Source organism: Echeneis naucrates, chromosome 5 (assembly GCF_900963305.1).
Source record: "Echeneis naucrates chromosome 5, fEcheNa1.1, whole genome shotgun sequence".
NCBI lineage: Eukaryota > Metazoa > Chordata > Actinopteri > Carangiformes > Echeneidae > Echeneis > Echeneis naucrates.
The window spans coordinates 12,081,214-12,095,576 of NC_042515.1; the positions used below are offsets into that span (position 1 = coordinate 12,081,214).

At 38.0% G+C, this 14,363-nt stretch overlaps 1 protein-coding gene across 1 annotated transcript in view; it reads right to left on the reverse strand.

Annotated features, from left to right (window-relative positions):
• Positions 1-1,763: 1,763 nt before the first annotated feature.
• Positions 1,764-14,363, reverse strand: part of cacna2d2b (calcium channel, voltage-dependent, alpha 2/delta subunit 2b) — a 28,148-nt gene continuing 15,548 nt past the window's right edge. The window contains exons 6-38 of the mRNA XM_029501781.1: positions 14,218-14,353; positions 13,963-14,094; positions 13,794-13,851; positions 13,644-13,694; positions 12,357-12,456; positions 12,064-12,225; positions 11,865-11,975; positions 11,677-11,755; positions 9,931-9,980; positions 9,632-9,721; positions 9,451-9,516; positions 9,119-9,193; positions 8,918-8,992; positions 8,682-8,753; positions 8,403-8,474; positions 7,617-7,678; positions 7,392-7,468; positions 7,255-7,315; positions 7,066-7,163; positions 6,878-6,968; positions 6,729-6,791; positions 6,521-6,624; positions 6,004-6,102; positions 5,769-5,860; positions 5,623-5,670; positions 4,891-4,962; positions 4,461-4,613; positions 4,326-4,378; positions 4,040-4,095; positions 3,506-3,629; positions 3,315-3,424; positions 3,123-3,205; positions 1,764-2,584 (exon numbers count right to left, since the gene is read on the reverse strand). Coding sequence (XP_029357641.1) covers positions 2,489-2,584; positions 3,123-3,205; positions 3,315-3,424; positions 3,506-3,629; positions 4,040-4,095; positions 4,326-4,378; positions 4,461-4,613; positions 4,891-4,962; positions 5,623-5,670; positions 5,769-5,860; positions 6,004-6,102; positions 6,521-6,624; positions 6,729-6,791; positions 6,878-6,968; positions 7,066-7,163; positions 7,255-7,315; positions 7,392-7,468; positions 7,617-7,678; positions 8,403-8,474; positions 8,682-8,753; positions 8,918-8,992; positions 9,119-9,193; positions 9,451-9,516; positions 9,632-9,721; positions 9,931-9,980; positions 11,677-11,755; positions 11,865-11,975; positions 12,064-12,225; positions 12,357-12,456; positions 13,644-13,694; positions 13,794-13,851; positions 13,963-14,094; positions 14,218-14,353 — 2,871 coding nt within the window. The 3' untranslated portion in view covers positions 1,764-2,488. The remainder of the gene's footprint in view (positions 2,585-3,122; positions 3,206-3,314; positions 3,425-3,505; positions 3,630-4,039; positions 4,096-4,325; positions 4,379-4,460; positions 4,614-4,890; positions 4,963-5,622; positions 5,671-5,768; positions 5,861-6,003; positions 6,103-6,520; positions 6,625-6,728; positions 6,792-6,877; positions 6,969-7,065; positions 7,164-7,254; positions 7,316-7,391; positions 7,469-7,616; positions 7,679-8,402; positions 8,475-8,681; positions 8,754-8,917; positions 8,993-9,118; positions 9,194-9,450; positions 9,517-9,631; positions 9,722-9,930; positions 9,981-11,676; positions 11,756-11,864; positions 11,976-12,063; positions 12,226-12,356; positions 12,457-13,643; positions 13,695-13,793; positions 13,852-13,962; positions 14,095-14,217; positions 14,354-14,363) is intronic.

Consider the following 14,363-nt stretch of genomic DNA (forward strand, 5'->3'; position numbering starts at 1 on the left):
GTGACCTCGATGTCCACTGTGCAGAGTTTGAAACAAAAGAGCGATCTTTACATTTCATACAGATATTTGAGGAGGAAAAGATTTTGGTGGAAATCTTTAACGTATGTACAAACAAACATTATGTGTGACATCATAGTTCAGAGTCAGCAGCCATTAAAATGTTATCTTATAGTTTCATAGGGCCAATACTGCGTTTTATAAAATATTGAAATTGGAGAGAATTCTGAAAAAATACAATTAACTGTAAACTAATGTGTGTTTAACACTCCCAGCTTATTCAGCCCTGAGCAGACAGCTCATTGTGACTCAACTGCTATATTTTCTTCATTATTTTGTAAAAAGGTTGAATGAGATTGACCACACTGTGTAGACAAAGTATGCATGATAAAATGAAAATATTCTGCCACAGAGAATCATCACTTTCAATGAAACCTCAGGAGAATCCCAACCCAGGGCCATAAAGCATCGCACACCAATAATAACACATTGATAGCACTAAAAGCTGTTCAGAAACTACATTCCCCATACAGAAGCATACATAAGTGCATAAATTCAGATTTGACAAACGGTGATGATACAAGATACAAAAACAGGAACAAAGTGCTTCTCATCAATCAGACAAGAAATGTATCGACGAGTAAGTTGGCCACATACAGACATCTGCATGTTTTGTGCTATAGGACTGGACAGGTAACACACCTAAGCCATTTAAATCACACTTCATTTGATTTCTCCTTGAAATAAATATCCAATCACAGTAGAATTATTGCATTAAAACACATTAATTTTGCCTCCTCTTGAATGTTATAGCCAACTGGGGATGCACTAATACTCGATTCATTTTGGTCTTTTGTTGTTGGATTTTAACAACCTTTACTAACTTCTTGCTGGAACTGAATGGAAGCACTTCAAGATCATACCCCCTCTGTGACAGACTGACTCAACCGATCCTTGAAACAGATTGAAACCACACAGATGTGTCATGAAAAGTCACAAAATCAAGCACTGGTACGACGCATCTTGTAAGCTTTTTGATTTGCTGTATGTCAAAGTGCTCTGAGAAATTTATTTCGGGGGCGGGGAGGTCTTCAACATCAGCTAAATTCTGTCTGAAATCTGGTGGCTTTAAAGATTTAAAAGACGGACAGTACTTGAGATGGCAGCAGGAAATCATTCTTGGTCATGTATGACACAATTTATAATACTGAAATTGTCTTGGCAAAGGTCAGAGGTGGATTGAAAGACACTGAAGTGAATGACAGGTTCAGGCCCGGACCTACCAACAAGTAAAAACAGCTCTAAGTGTATTGCATCCTTTGTACACAGGAATAATTACCAGGACAGGACATGGAAAAGAAAAACAAAACACAAATTTCACTTTTAATCCAACAAAAGCAAAAGGTGCCAGAAGCAGCATCTGTAAACTACAGATCAGAGTTCTAACCCTAAAGCTCATTCTAAAGCCGACTCTGTCTCTTTATAGTCTAATTATTTGCATGCTCATGCTTCAACAGTTTTCTTATTGTGCGATTTTCAGATAATACACTGTCAGTTGTGGAAATGTTGAGGATAGCTTCACCCAGCAGTTGTATTGGTTTTTATTATTATTTTAATCCTAAACCCCCCAAAAAAAGATTAACAAGGCTTTACAATGAAAGATCCAAAAACTCACAATTATTTTAAAATCTTTCCGTTCCAAATCGCTTCTAAAAACAAATTTTTATAGACTTGCTTTTATGTGATGTCATTCTTTTGCCTCTTTTTTAATCATTACTATTATTATATTTCATTATTTATCCAAGTACTGTGTTTGGATTGCTTCCACTTTACAGAGATATTTCTATTTAATGCTACCTGATGGTACCATGTGGAGTCACACTTTTCAAAGTGGGCTAATTTTTCACTTCTTGTAAACAAAGCTAGCATTTACATGCACAAACTACACAAAGCACCTTTGTGTTTTTTGTGCCAATACTGCATGCTTGTGTTTCTGCAGTTTATGTTATGAGAAAATGTCATTTCGGCAGAAGATATGAACACTTAGAGATAAATCCAGAGTTTTTCAGGGTTTGTTTTGTGACCCAGATTCAGAATCAAAAACTGTTAATGGCATCTGTTTTGGTAGCTCGGTTATTTATTGGCCTGTTGAAAGTGTATTTTGGTTGCCTCCCTGATGTTTCATGTCATTTTTATGTGGCCTAGCCCTGTGTAAAGAGTTTTAAACATGCTTGTCCTAGTGTAAATAACATGCACACATTCTTTGTCTATATTTTGCACCCAAGCCCTCAAATATAAAGAACACATATGCAATAAACAAACACACACACACAAAAAAAAGCTAAGAGCTGTTTCAACACCAATATTTTACCCTTAGCACAGTGTGCTCTGTGCTATTTGTATATATAAAAAGTATTCTGCAGTTCCTTTTTAAACTGACCTTCAGTAGATCCGAGCCTTAACCCAAAGAGATGAAAGATGTTTGTACATGTCAGAGATGAAAGCAAGGCAGGATGAGCTGAATGAAGAGAAGGACTCCTATCGAGGACGCCAGTGAATGAGCCCGTCCACACTCTGATGTGTTTTCCTGCAAAGAGAGTTCACAATAAATCCTTTTTCCCCAGAGCCACCACTTGTATACTTGTTTGATCTTTTTATATTGAACTGATGCCTCAGTCCTCAGCCTACTAAAGCACAAATTGTCCATATAAATTAATGTACAGAAATAATACATTTGCGCTGAGGGAGTACATAAGAGTTAGCTTAGATAAATTCATTAATGTAATTTATTTTAAAAACAGATTGCATGCATGCATAGCTTAAATTAATTTTAATTTAGTCAAATAAAACACCGAGCTATGCTTTTTTTCCTGAAACTACATGATGACAACACTGTAAACCATTTTCAGAATATGCTAACAAGAGCATCGAAACAACTAATTTTATTGAATAGATCATTTCTTTGGTAAAATTAAATTAGCCTTTACTATCCTCTAAATCCTCTAAATTCTATTTGGTACATTAATTGTAAAATGTTGTATTTTAATACAACAAAGTCATCCTAATAACTTGCCAACTGAGTGTCTAAAGCATGATACTTAAAATGGTTAACTGGATGTACTTACTAAGGCACTGTAGTCAAAGCAGGAAGTTGGGCCTTTACGATATCGCGCGTTGCTCAGCACTTCACATGGATTCTCCTCCTGAACTGTTGGTTTTTACTTAAGTGAGGTAACAGTAAGAGTGGACTCAATCTGCTACACATGAAGGAAGAACTTTCCACTTTCAGCACAGAGGGAGCAAGCGAGAAAGGATACACTCCATCCTGACCTGGGTCAATCTCTCAATCTCACAGGAGCTGCAGGGAAGAGTCTCAGCAACAACAAAGAGCAGGTTGGTGTTTTCTATTCGTTTTGCATGGAACAGCCTGTAGAAGACAGTGACAGATTTTTAATTCACACCATATGTACGGTGCAGAGATATTCTGCTGATGCTCCGTACAACAGACCGTGAGCAGTTTCCACAGTCCTGCAGGACGTTGTAGGAGTTGGTGGTGTTGGTAAAGTAGAATTGGCTTTGGATGGTCACACAGCTGCTATCTTTTGTCTCAAAACCTTCAACTAGGACATCATCTAAAAGGCAAACAGAAATTCAGCATTTTAACCAGCTTTTGGGAAACATTCGTCAGCTCATCATTTTAGTTGTAGAACATTAACATACATTTTTGCAAAGATTCTATGTAGATAGATTTTATGTTGATCCGCTTTTAATGGCTGACATGTGCTGGCAACAGTAATGAGAAAAATGAGAGAAGGATGCCAGTAAGGTGGTGCTTATACTTTGGAGTCCCTAAAAGTAATTCTGAAGATAAAATGCTAAAACAATGATATTTTTTGTCTTTTTTTTTTTTTTTACTTAAAAAGGCAAAAAAAAAAACAAAAAAAAAAAAAACATCATGTCAATGTACAATCACAACACAAAGTAATGAGTCCATTGCTTCATGCAGACATTTTTACACATGCAGGTTGAGTTGATGATTAACCTCGGTAAAGCCAGCTGTTGTAAGCTAGTCCATAAAGTAGCTGCTGGACCACAGACCTGAAAAACATTGCACCTTGTTAAAGAATGAACATCAATAAGTAAGTGTTAACATGTGTCATGGCTACAGTGACACCGAGCTGAAAATAGTTCAATTCAAAGGAGCTGTTGGCAAGCATGTAAAAAGAAATTCTTTCCTGGTTTCATGTGCAGAAGTCTGGACCCAGTTAAGATTGCTGACAGTCCTCATGTGCCGGGTGTGATATAATTTTTAGTAAACAAAGTCTCACCATGCCACTGTGGACGTCCACCAGGTCAAGCTGAGGATGTCAGCGATGGATGGCTGCACAGAAACACACTGAAGTAAGATATCAAAGGAAATGTTCGACTTCCCCAAAATCTATTATCTGCCAGCGGTCTCTTACCACAAAGATGCCTCTTGGCGCTGCACCAGTGTGGCTGCTAGTGACCGGTTCACACGCAGACTGGTAGTGAAAAGACTGACGGCGGCTGAAGATTGAATTGTTGTAGAGTGCGTGCATCAGGTAAGGGTCCACATCACCAAAGAAATGGCCAATCTGTGATGAAGTGGAGAGGAAAAATCAAAAAACAGCATTATATGGTGGTTTAAAACAAAGTTTCTGACCAGTTTCCATTTTTTTTACTTTACACCACAAGTGTAGAGTTCAGTTGATTAATTTATTGACCAACTGTAACATGACACAAACATGCAATACTAATAAAACTCAAATTAAAAAAAACAAACAAACAAACAAAAAACAAGCATCTAACGATCTTTGTTTGGCATAAATAATCAGAATAAGATGCAAACTAGTCAAGATGTTGATACAAAACCTTTTTCCAGTGATCCCTCTGATTGGACATAACCAGGAACCCACCGTCATCAATGAGATAGCAGAGGAGGTCCTACGGAGGACAGAACAGCAACGTTTACATCAAGATAGTAACACACAGCAGCAGTTTCTGTTCAGTATATCACTGAACAGCAGCAGAAAATGCCAGGATAAAAGCTGACATCATGTTACTCAGAAAAATCATTAGATTGTGAAAAACAACAGGGTAGTTTGGAAAAGTGAAGAAACTTAGCAAATCCTGCAAGATGTTAACTAATAGTAGGATATATCAATATTTAAAGATTGCAAAAAACTACTCTTATAATAATAATAATAATAATAATAATAATCCTTCGAGACTCTCCAAGCAAACATTTTACAAAGCGTGATTATTAATGCATATAAACTCTGTTAAATGTCAAAAGAGAATAGGGAAAGTCATAGGGAAAGTCACCGATGTAATATGACTAAAATACAAGTAAATACAAGAAACTGTTGATTAAAAAAAAAAGAAAAAAAAAAAGGTCTGAACACCAAACTAAAAGACGGAAGTATATTATTGCCTCTGTCTATAACACCCAAACTCTCAGTCTTCCATGTGTTCATGAAGTACAGTGAAGTTTGTTATTTAGACTAGAGATGGTTTCCTGAATCAAACATGAAATACATGGTGTTATCTGAGTGTAGTGGGTGTGGGAGAGTATGAGAGTTAAATAAAAAAATCATCTCTTACGTCAGTGTTCACTTCACAGTCCATTTCGCAACTTCTGGATGGTCCACACTATTAAACAAAATATGTGATGAGACTCAAGTGTCACTTTTGTTTAGTACATTTATTTTGTGGATGATTAATGATAAAACAGTGACATTGAGTGTAACCTTGTGTGAGCCCTGTCGACTGTCTGACACATTGCTAGCCAGGATCTTAAACTTGTCGACCCATGCTTCCAGATCCAGCTTCACTCCAACAACTGAGTGATGAGATACACAGGAGCAGACCAAAGACAAGAAGCAGTGTTTTAATCGAGGAGCCAAGTCAGAGGTGCTTAGAATCTCTTATTATACAAAACACCAGATAAAGATGAGATTTTCCTTATTAAAGTGTTTTTCTTACCTGCTGGTTTGAGCAGTTTGCCTCCTAAATTAACCTCCACAGCAGAACTGACCAGAATTCCAACAGTGCCATTTTCTGCACCTACAGGATCCTCCAAGGCTGTTTGTGAACAAAACATGTGATTCAAAAGCTGACGACAAGTTACTATCAAATCTCACATCTATAAATGCTGAATGTATCATTTTGAGTTCAGGTTTAACATTGCCAGCATTTATTAATATATTAATTTTGCCTTGAATTTTTTCTAAGATTTAGATTTTTTCCACTCTCTTACTGAACGTTAGAGGATGAGCCTGGAATCAGTCAGTCAAATATGAAACTATAACCAGAGAATGGTTAGTTTAACTTTTTTTAAAGACTGAAAACAGCATTAACTTCTCTTCTTAATTGGCGTTAACGCTATCCCCCCCATAAGTCCATATTAAACAACACATCATATGTCAGTCTGAAAATAATAAGTTGTATTTTTGTTGTTGTATGTGGTTATGTGCTGGAGAGCATTTGCTCAGTTACTCACTGGATTTCAATGGAGGTCTGAACATGTAACCTCTGTTGTCAAGGCTACGTCTATAGTAATTTGAATTAAATGGTTCAGGATCTTCCTCCCATAACTCAGCAGCTCTGTACAAACATAAAACAAAGCATGAATTGTTTTTCAGAAAATATCAATTAACAACATATCTGCAACGACAGCCTTATTTCTCAAGTATATCATTCATGCTCACATGTTGGGGAAAACGCGTGTTATTCCGCCATCTGTGGATGCAAACACTGCAAGGAAGCCGTACCTGTAAGAATCAGTTTTGATTTAGCAAATTTTATGCTTTACATGGCGTGTCTCTTTCTACAGTACACAGTACACAAGCTGACATACGAATTTAGGTCCTTGTTCTTCCACACACGTGAGGCGAGCTGCCCAATAATCCGAGAATCCAAGATCAGGTTGTGGATGAGGCCTTGGTCACCTGGGACAAAAAGAAAAGCACATCATATCATCGGTGTATTTGCAACATGGCTGGTCAACTACTACTGTTAAAAACTATTAGAGCACATATAACTCACACTCATCAGATTCTGGGGAAATATCTAACATGAGCGAAAGGAAGTTCTGTAAAAACTGGGTGTTGTTGTCAGAGAGGTGGAGACGCTTGCAATATTCCCTGCAGAGAGAGAACATAAATAAATAACCGTGTTCTCTTCACTGACAGACAGAAGAAGGAGTGAAGAGAGGGAAGGAGAGATCGTTGCTACCTCGGAGCCAGAAACACATGTCCTGATGACTCAAAGGAGCTGGGCAGCAGCGACTGCATATCTATGATAAAGAGAGGAAGTGATATTATTTTTCTCACAGAACAGAAAGGTGAGAGCTCTGTGTTCCTGGTACTCACACTGGAGCTGCAGCATCACATCGCTTAGGTCTGCTTGAATGTAGTAATCATTATAGGGGGGCAGTACCAAGCCAAGACTGCAGGTGGCAGCATCCAAACAGGAAGAGACATGAATTAGGAGACAGAGAGATGAAGGATCTTTTAAGTGAGTCCATCCTTGTGTGTGAGACACCCACCAGGCCATATTAGATCTAGTATTTAATCCACTACACAGTGGCCACTCACCTGTAATCTGTCCCGTTGATCGGAGTCCAGGTGTAGCCCCTGTACACCTCATCTATGTATTGCTACAGTAAATGAGATATTTCAATACTCAGTCAAAGCAATCAAAGGTTACAACTTACTCACTTTTACTTTGACCTATATGTCATGCAGTTCTGTGGAGGTGTGACTCTGATTTCGCAGCCTAGTGTTTAATAATGCAGTTTTCCTCATCTATCGTGCCCTTACACTGCCAGCTCACCCCACAGAACACCAGACATACACTGGACCAGAACCTGGTATGTTTTGGGAAGACAAGACAACACCTGAAGTAAGTAACTCACATATACTAACGAAAAGTTAATGTCAAAAGGTTTAAGAATTGCTATTTACACATTTACCTTTACCACTTGATAAAATAAATCCATGGTGAGAGTTAAAAATCATTCCTCATATGTCCGATCCTCACATCCTAACATTAATCAGTTCAAATGGAACTGTATTAAATGCTGACCAAAAAAAAAAAAAGGAAAAAAAGGTGACCTAGAAAGTTCTCTGCAGTGTTTAATATTTCATGTTTAAACTAAAACCCCACATTTTGTTCAATAGCTTGATCAAGGTATACAAGTCCGCAGTGTCACCAGGTCTACTTAATGGTAATCAGCTGCATTATAACTGAGACATTAAAGGCCAATATTGTCACAACTGGGTTAACCCAGATTATGCCTGATAAATTCAGTCTATATCAATGACACAGTGAGACTACAGAGGTGAAATAAACCAAGCTTTAAAGAAAGAGAATCTACGTGCCTCATCAATTGACTTGATCAGTGTTTTAACCTGCATTTCACCCGGTCTCCCATCAATCATCTGTCGGCGGATCTGGAGCATGGGAACACAGTGTTATAAAGTCACAAACATGCTACTAACTCCTGCATAGCACACTGCAGGTTGGTGCACAGATTTCTCCAGAGCAAAAGCGCTTGTTCACTGGTCTGGGAATACCTTTGAGCATGATCTTAACAAAAACAGCAAGAAACAGCAAATGCCAGAAATCTTTTAGTTCCACTAAAGCATAAAAGTGCTCACCTCCTCCTTATTGGGGTCCTCTACCTCTGCATCAAGGAAGTCCAGTGTCACGGGTTCAGGGAGGTTTACAAGCTGGGAGGAGTCAAGAACAAGATATTTAAATTAAAATAAGAAAAAAGAGCATGCTCATTATCAAAAAGTTTAAATGGATATGTCATGGCTATCCCTGCACGTTTCTAAAAGCATCATCTCACAGTGCAAATAAAATGCTTTTCGTCAGGTTAAGTCCAGGTCACCTTTGGCTGAAGGTTGGGATGTAGGAGAAGATATCCATTTGGGTCAATGGCAAATATGTACCCATTGGCTCCAAGCTGTTTAGGACATAAAAAAAATTTGAAATAATGTGATATATTTTCTTTTTATGCATTGTCCATTACAAGTAAATTGATAAATTAAGGCATTGGTGACTGATAGCTGTGCTAATGTGATTTGCATACATTGTAGCGTGGCGTCAGTCGCTTTATCTCATCCAGATGTACGTCAACGCCCATGACACCTAATATCAGCTGATTCTGGTGGGAGAACAATACATTGGAATTGTTTAAACCATAGTTAGACCACATCTCTATGATAAATATTAAGCAAACTAGGTTATCTGAGCTTTGCTATCCAATAACCACTGTGTCACTTTTACAACTGCAAAGTTTTTGTCTTCAAACGGCTGTTTTAAGACAAATCGAAGCGTGCTAGTGAACGAAGATATACATACATATAGAACATTAGAGAAAGTTGGACCTAACCTGTCATGTTACTTTCAAATTTTCTTTACCTGTGAGTTTCCATCCATAGTGAGATTAAATACAGGCAGTGTCCCAGTTACTACCATGCCAAGACCCTGCAGATTGCAAAGACAAACCCAGATTATTATGAATTGTGAGCTTTTCAGTGTGTGCACAGAGTATCTTAAATCATTTACTATGTAGGATAAAATTCAACCAATTGAGTCTCACCAAAGCATCCTGATACACATTGGTCCACTGAACCTGTTTGGCATCACTACCTGCCAGAACCATTGGGCGTCCCAGCACGTCCAGATACTCCTGCCAAAAAAAAAAAAAAAAAAGACGAAAAAAAAAAAGACATAACTGGTCATGCAAGCAACCTTTGAAATAACCAACAACACCCACAGGTTGTGAGAATGGATGTGCAAATAAATGGAAGTAGATGCAGATATCTACATAACGGCCATGAGGAGGATGAGAGACAATGAACAGGGATCAGCTGTGTCAGAGGCACGAGACAAACCCACCTGGGTGTTAATCCTTATCGCACAGATGGAACGGATCTCAAAATAGTAACCTGGCAAGCAAGAGAGAAAAAAAGATAACCACGGAGAGAAAAGGAGCATGTGTGAGTGATGCTATTAGAAAGGAGGATAAAACAAAAAACAGAAGAGTGGTGCTCATAAATATTCCAGTTTCACTAGATGTCACTAGATTAGTGAGTCAGCTACTTAAAGCCCACAGACAGGAAGCTTAAGGAGGAATACCACTCAGCTCAAAAACTGACATATCTGTGTTGGTCCAGTTCAGTCAGGTCCATTAAACCAGACAACCTCTAATCAAGATCATTTGGAATAATGTCTTTTTGTGTGTGTGTGTGTGTGTGTGTTTGAGTGCCCTTTGTGTCCTAGTTTAAAAAATTAAAAACAATTAATTATCTTTCCAATCATTAACACACATTTCATAAATAACCTGCAATGTTGAAGATAGATTTAACTTTGATTTCAACTCATTACAGGAAAGTGAAGCCTCAGCTGTAGTTCTCCCTCATCTTAAATCCAGCCAGTCATGTAAAAATAAAAGATAATCTGTACACCACACAAAAACAACTTTGTAAGATAAAAAGGTAAGTAAGTTACTGCAGCTGGAGCCACAGCAGTCTTTAAATATGGGTTCTTCTGGAAAGATGTTGCTCTTAACAGCAAATCTGATTTACATGAATATGACTGATTTAATGTTTGAGTTTTCTCAGTGCACCAGTTCCTGTTTTCTATTATTTATTTAATAATTAATTGTTACGGTTTTAGTCTGATGCATGTTTTGGGAATGGGATTGCCTTTATATCCATGTAAGGCACTTTGTACTACATTTATTTTTGCTATACAAATAAAGTCTGAGTCTTCATTCTCAAATGAAATCATAGCGAGGACCGATAGAGCGCTGACATTGAACCGCTCACAGATCTGAAAGCCAAGCCCATTAGTAGAATAACTGTATGTACCTTAGGCTCAGTTATTTATTTGTGCACTTTTTTATTAGTTCTAGACTTTGACAATCGATATTCATAGCAATAATAGGGATGAATTAAAACATCATCGCTGGGATAAAAATACATACACTCCATTTACTGCCAACACTTAACATGTAGCAGGAAATCACAACCAATGTGCCTGCATATCTACCAAGTCCAAATTAAAGCAACAAACCAGCTTGAACACTTTCATTAGCTATAATTATGTGGTAGCACTCTCAAGTATCCCCTCAAAAATCTACTGGGTCCTTTTTTTGGGGGGGGGTTGTATACATTCAGTGCAGTGATGCAGTGATATTAAATCCAGCACACCAGATGATACATATGCAGTTGCCAGAGAGTGAGTTAAAAGCTCAACTAAACAACAAAATTTGGCACATGAACAAACTAGTGTGATTTAAATCAGTGGAAAATAAACAACCAAATAGTAGAATGGACTGAAAGAACTTAATTGAACCTCAGGGGAAATTTTCACAGCAGCTGAAAACAGGGGAGCTGCTGCAGGCCATCTCCTTTTCATGGGTTATCTTCGGTAAGAAGTTGAGTAAACATCTTAAAATAATGAACAAACTATTGAAACTATTGGTTATATATAAATATTTGTAATTTCTAACAACTACCACTTTAAGAAGATCCAGCAAAAATGTAAACATGCAAAAAGAACAGTTATATGAAGCCTTATGAAGACTTTTTAATCCACTGATAATGCAAAAGGAAAACGTTACCTGGAAAATTTGCTCACCTTTATTGGTACATGCTATCCATTGTAAGGGTGTGATATCATAGTTGTGTTGACCCACAGAAAAGGTGAATACTCGAACCTTAGGGGAGGGGAAAAAAAAAAAAAATAAAAAAAATCAAGCAAATTAAACACAAACAAGTTTAACCATAGTGCATCCTGTTCAGGTGAAATAACCATAAGACTCCAACCGTTTTGTTGGGCCAGTTGTATTGCATGAAGACGTCCTGAGCTCTGTCCTCCCCTCCATCAGTAAACAGCATGATTATTTTATTGCAGTTAGCCCGCGGCACATTTGTCTTCTGGAGGGGGGGGATATTTGGATAATACAGTTAAACAGTGTGTTCAGGCATTAGTGTTAACATGATACAAAGTGATATATTCAAGTACATTTAGCAGCTGGTTGAAGGCAAAATGAAAGCCAGACTTGTAGTCAGTGGTGCCTTTAGCCTGCATCTGCTGCACTGCATCCTTGAAGATCTTTTTGTTGCGCACATTAGCTTGAACTAGATGTTTGAAGCAAGGAACCACGGCCTCAGCCTTTTCGTTGAACTAAAGCCAAGCAGGATACAGAGGCAGAGTTCAAACACAAAAAGGCTTCAAATTTGAGGAAACAAATACAGCGAAGCAATAGAGAGGTATAAAATGAATCTGAACAGTTAAATGTAGGGTGAAATACTAACCCGAGCCACATTGACATAGTCATCATCAGACAAAGTGTCCAACATTTCCATCACTGACGCCTTGATCAATTTCAGGGTGAGTCCACTGACACTGCCGCTCCTAAGAAAGTATCGTAAAAGAACATTTTCTTTACATATGTCCACAACAGTGCTGGAAATGTCATTCACACAACATCCAGATGTTCAGTCACACAGTTTCCCCTGCAGCAGTGATTAACTAGTTTTGATAAGTCCTTTCCAGCTGCCAATTGTTTGTATTTCTATTCTTTCCTTCCGTACTTTTCAGTCAACTGAGGAGGGCACTAATGTGACATTTGCATAAACCAAAACACAATTTTCTGATGTTGCTGTTAAACCTGACAGCACAAAAACCTGGTGTGAATGAATAAATATCAATGATGTGTTTTTGGCCTGGACTTTATTCACCTGTATTCCTTCATAATGGGTTGAAAATAACAAAGAAAAACCATAATGAAAACAACATATGTGGTCAGAAAATGTCCATTGTTCCTTATTTATTGTTGCCTATTTTTACCTGAATGCATGGCTGCCTGAAGCTTAACGCATGTGTGACGAACAAACAAAAACATTTCTGTTGCTGATGGGTTAGTCTCCTGGATTCATAAAGCCGGCCAATAACAGGATTAACTTTTCAAAGAGACTCAATGAATAGCCCTTTATCACCACAATGAATAGCAGCCATGAGCAGAGTACTCAATGACAGTACAATGACAGCAGACTCGAACATGACCATGAGTCCACTCAGCAAAGCACTCACTGCTCCCTCATATAGCACAGAAACAAGAAAGAGAACTTGTCAGATTGTGTTCAAACTGAAACCATTAGTTTTGAAATTTTGGTAAATGTTTTTATTTGCTTTCTGGCAGGGAGTTTGATGGGAAGAACCTTCTATTTCTTAAATAGTTAAAGTCTTGAATACATCTAATGCCACGTCAGATTGGGTCTCCGCAATATGTTAAAATATCCATTTGTTCTTGTGTCTTCTACTGTCTGTGTCAATTCAAACTTTACTTTTGGGCTATTTGCAAAAAACATTTTAGCTGCAGAGTCTGTCTCGGATGAACTGTTTTGCATTACACTTAATCTAGTCCTTTTGCACAATACTGCCAGACCGAAAGAACCAGGATGGATGGATGCAGGCAGTAATAGAAGCTTCAAATATTATACTTTTGCCAACACATCCAGATATACAAGCACATTTCTAAATGTAAGGGAATTCCTAACTTGCAATTAAAAAACAAAACAAAAACACAATCAGTTACTTACACATCAACAAGAATGACCATATCCTTTGGGGATGAAGCACCCTGGATGTACCTGTGACAAAAGACAAGAGGATACACAAGTTCAACCTTCTAAAATGTACTGCACATGTGAGCAGCCCACACGAACAAACACGGCAGCAGCATACTGTACCAGGGCCTTCTCCTGACATCATACAGGTCAATTTTATCAGGGGCTTTCCATGGTGTTGCTGTAAAATGGAGAAGAAGAATTCTAAAATAAACATTGAATTTGGCTCTATCCAGTCCTTTTAAAAAGGGATGTACAAACTTCCCTTTCCATATTCCACACTGAAACGTGCCTGGATAATAGCGAGTGACACCTGTCGCACTTCCAAACGCTTGCCACAGCAGTGATGGATCCTCCCGACTGTTCTCCATGAAGACCTTCTCCAGTGCCTGCGTCCAGTTCAGCTCATTCAGAATGACTGGAGCTGATGTGAGAAGAGGCATACATCATCCAGTAAGTATAACAGGCAAAATTTAATCACAGGTATTTGATAGGTTTCCATGGTGCAGTGGAAAACACAACCTGAAATAATATGATATTCACTTGCCTCCCTTATAAATATCTGTAGGAATCTGAACAGCTGTGTACGAATAGTTGACATTGTTTTTGAAGTTTGGATCATAAACAAACTCCAGCTTGATATGTGAGGGATTTTCCACTTCCCCTTCTCCATCCATAGAATACTATAAGACA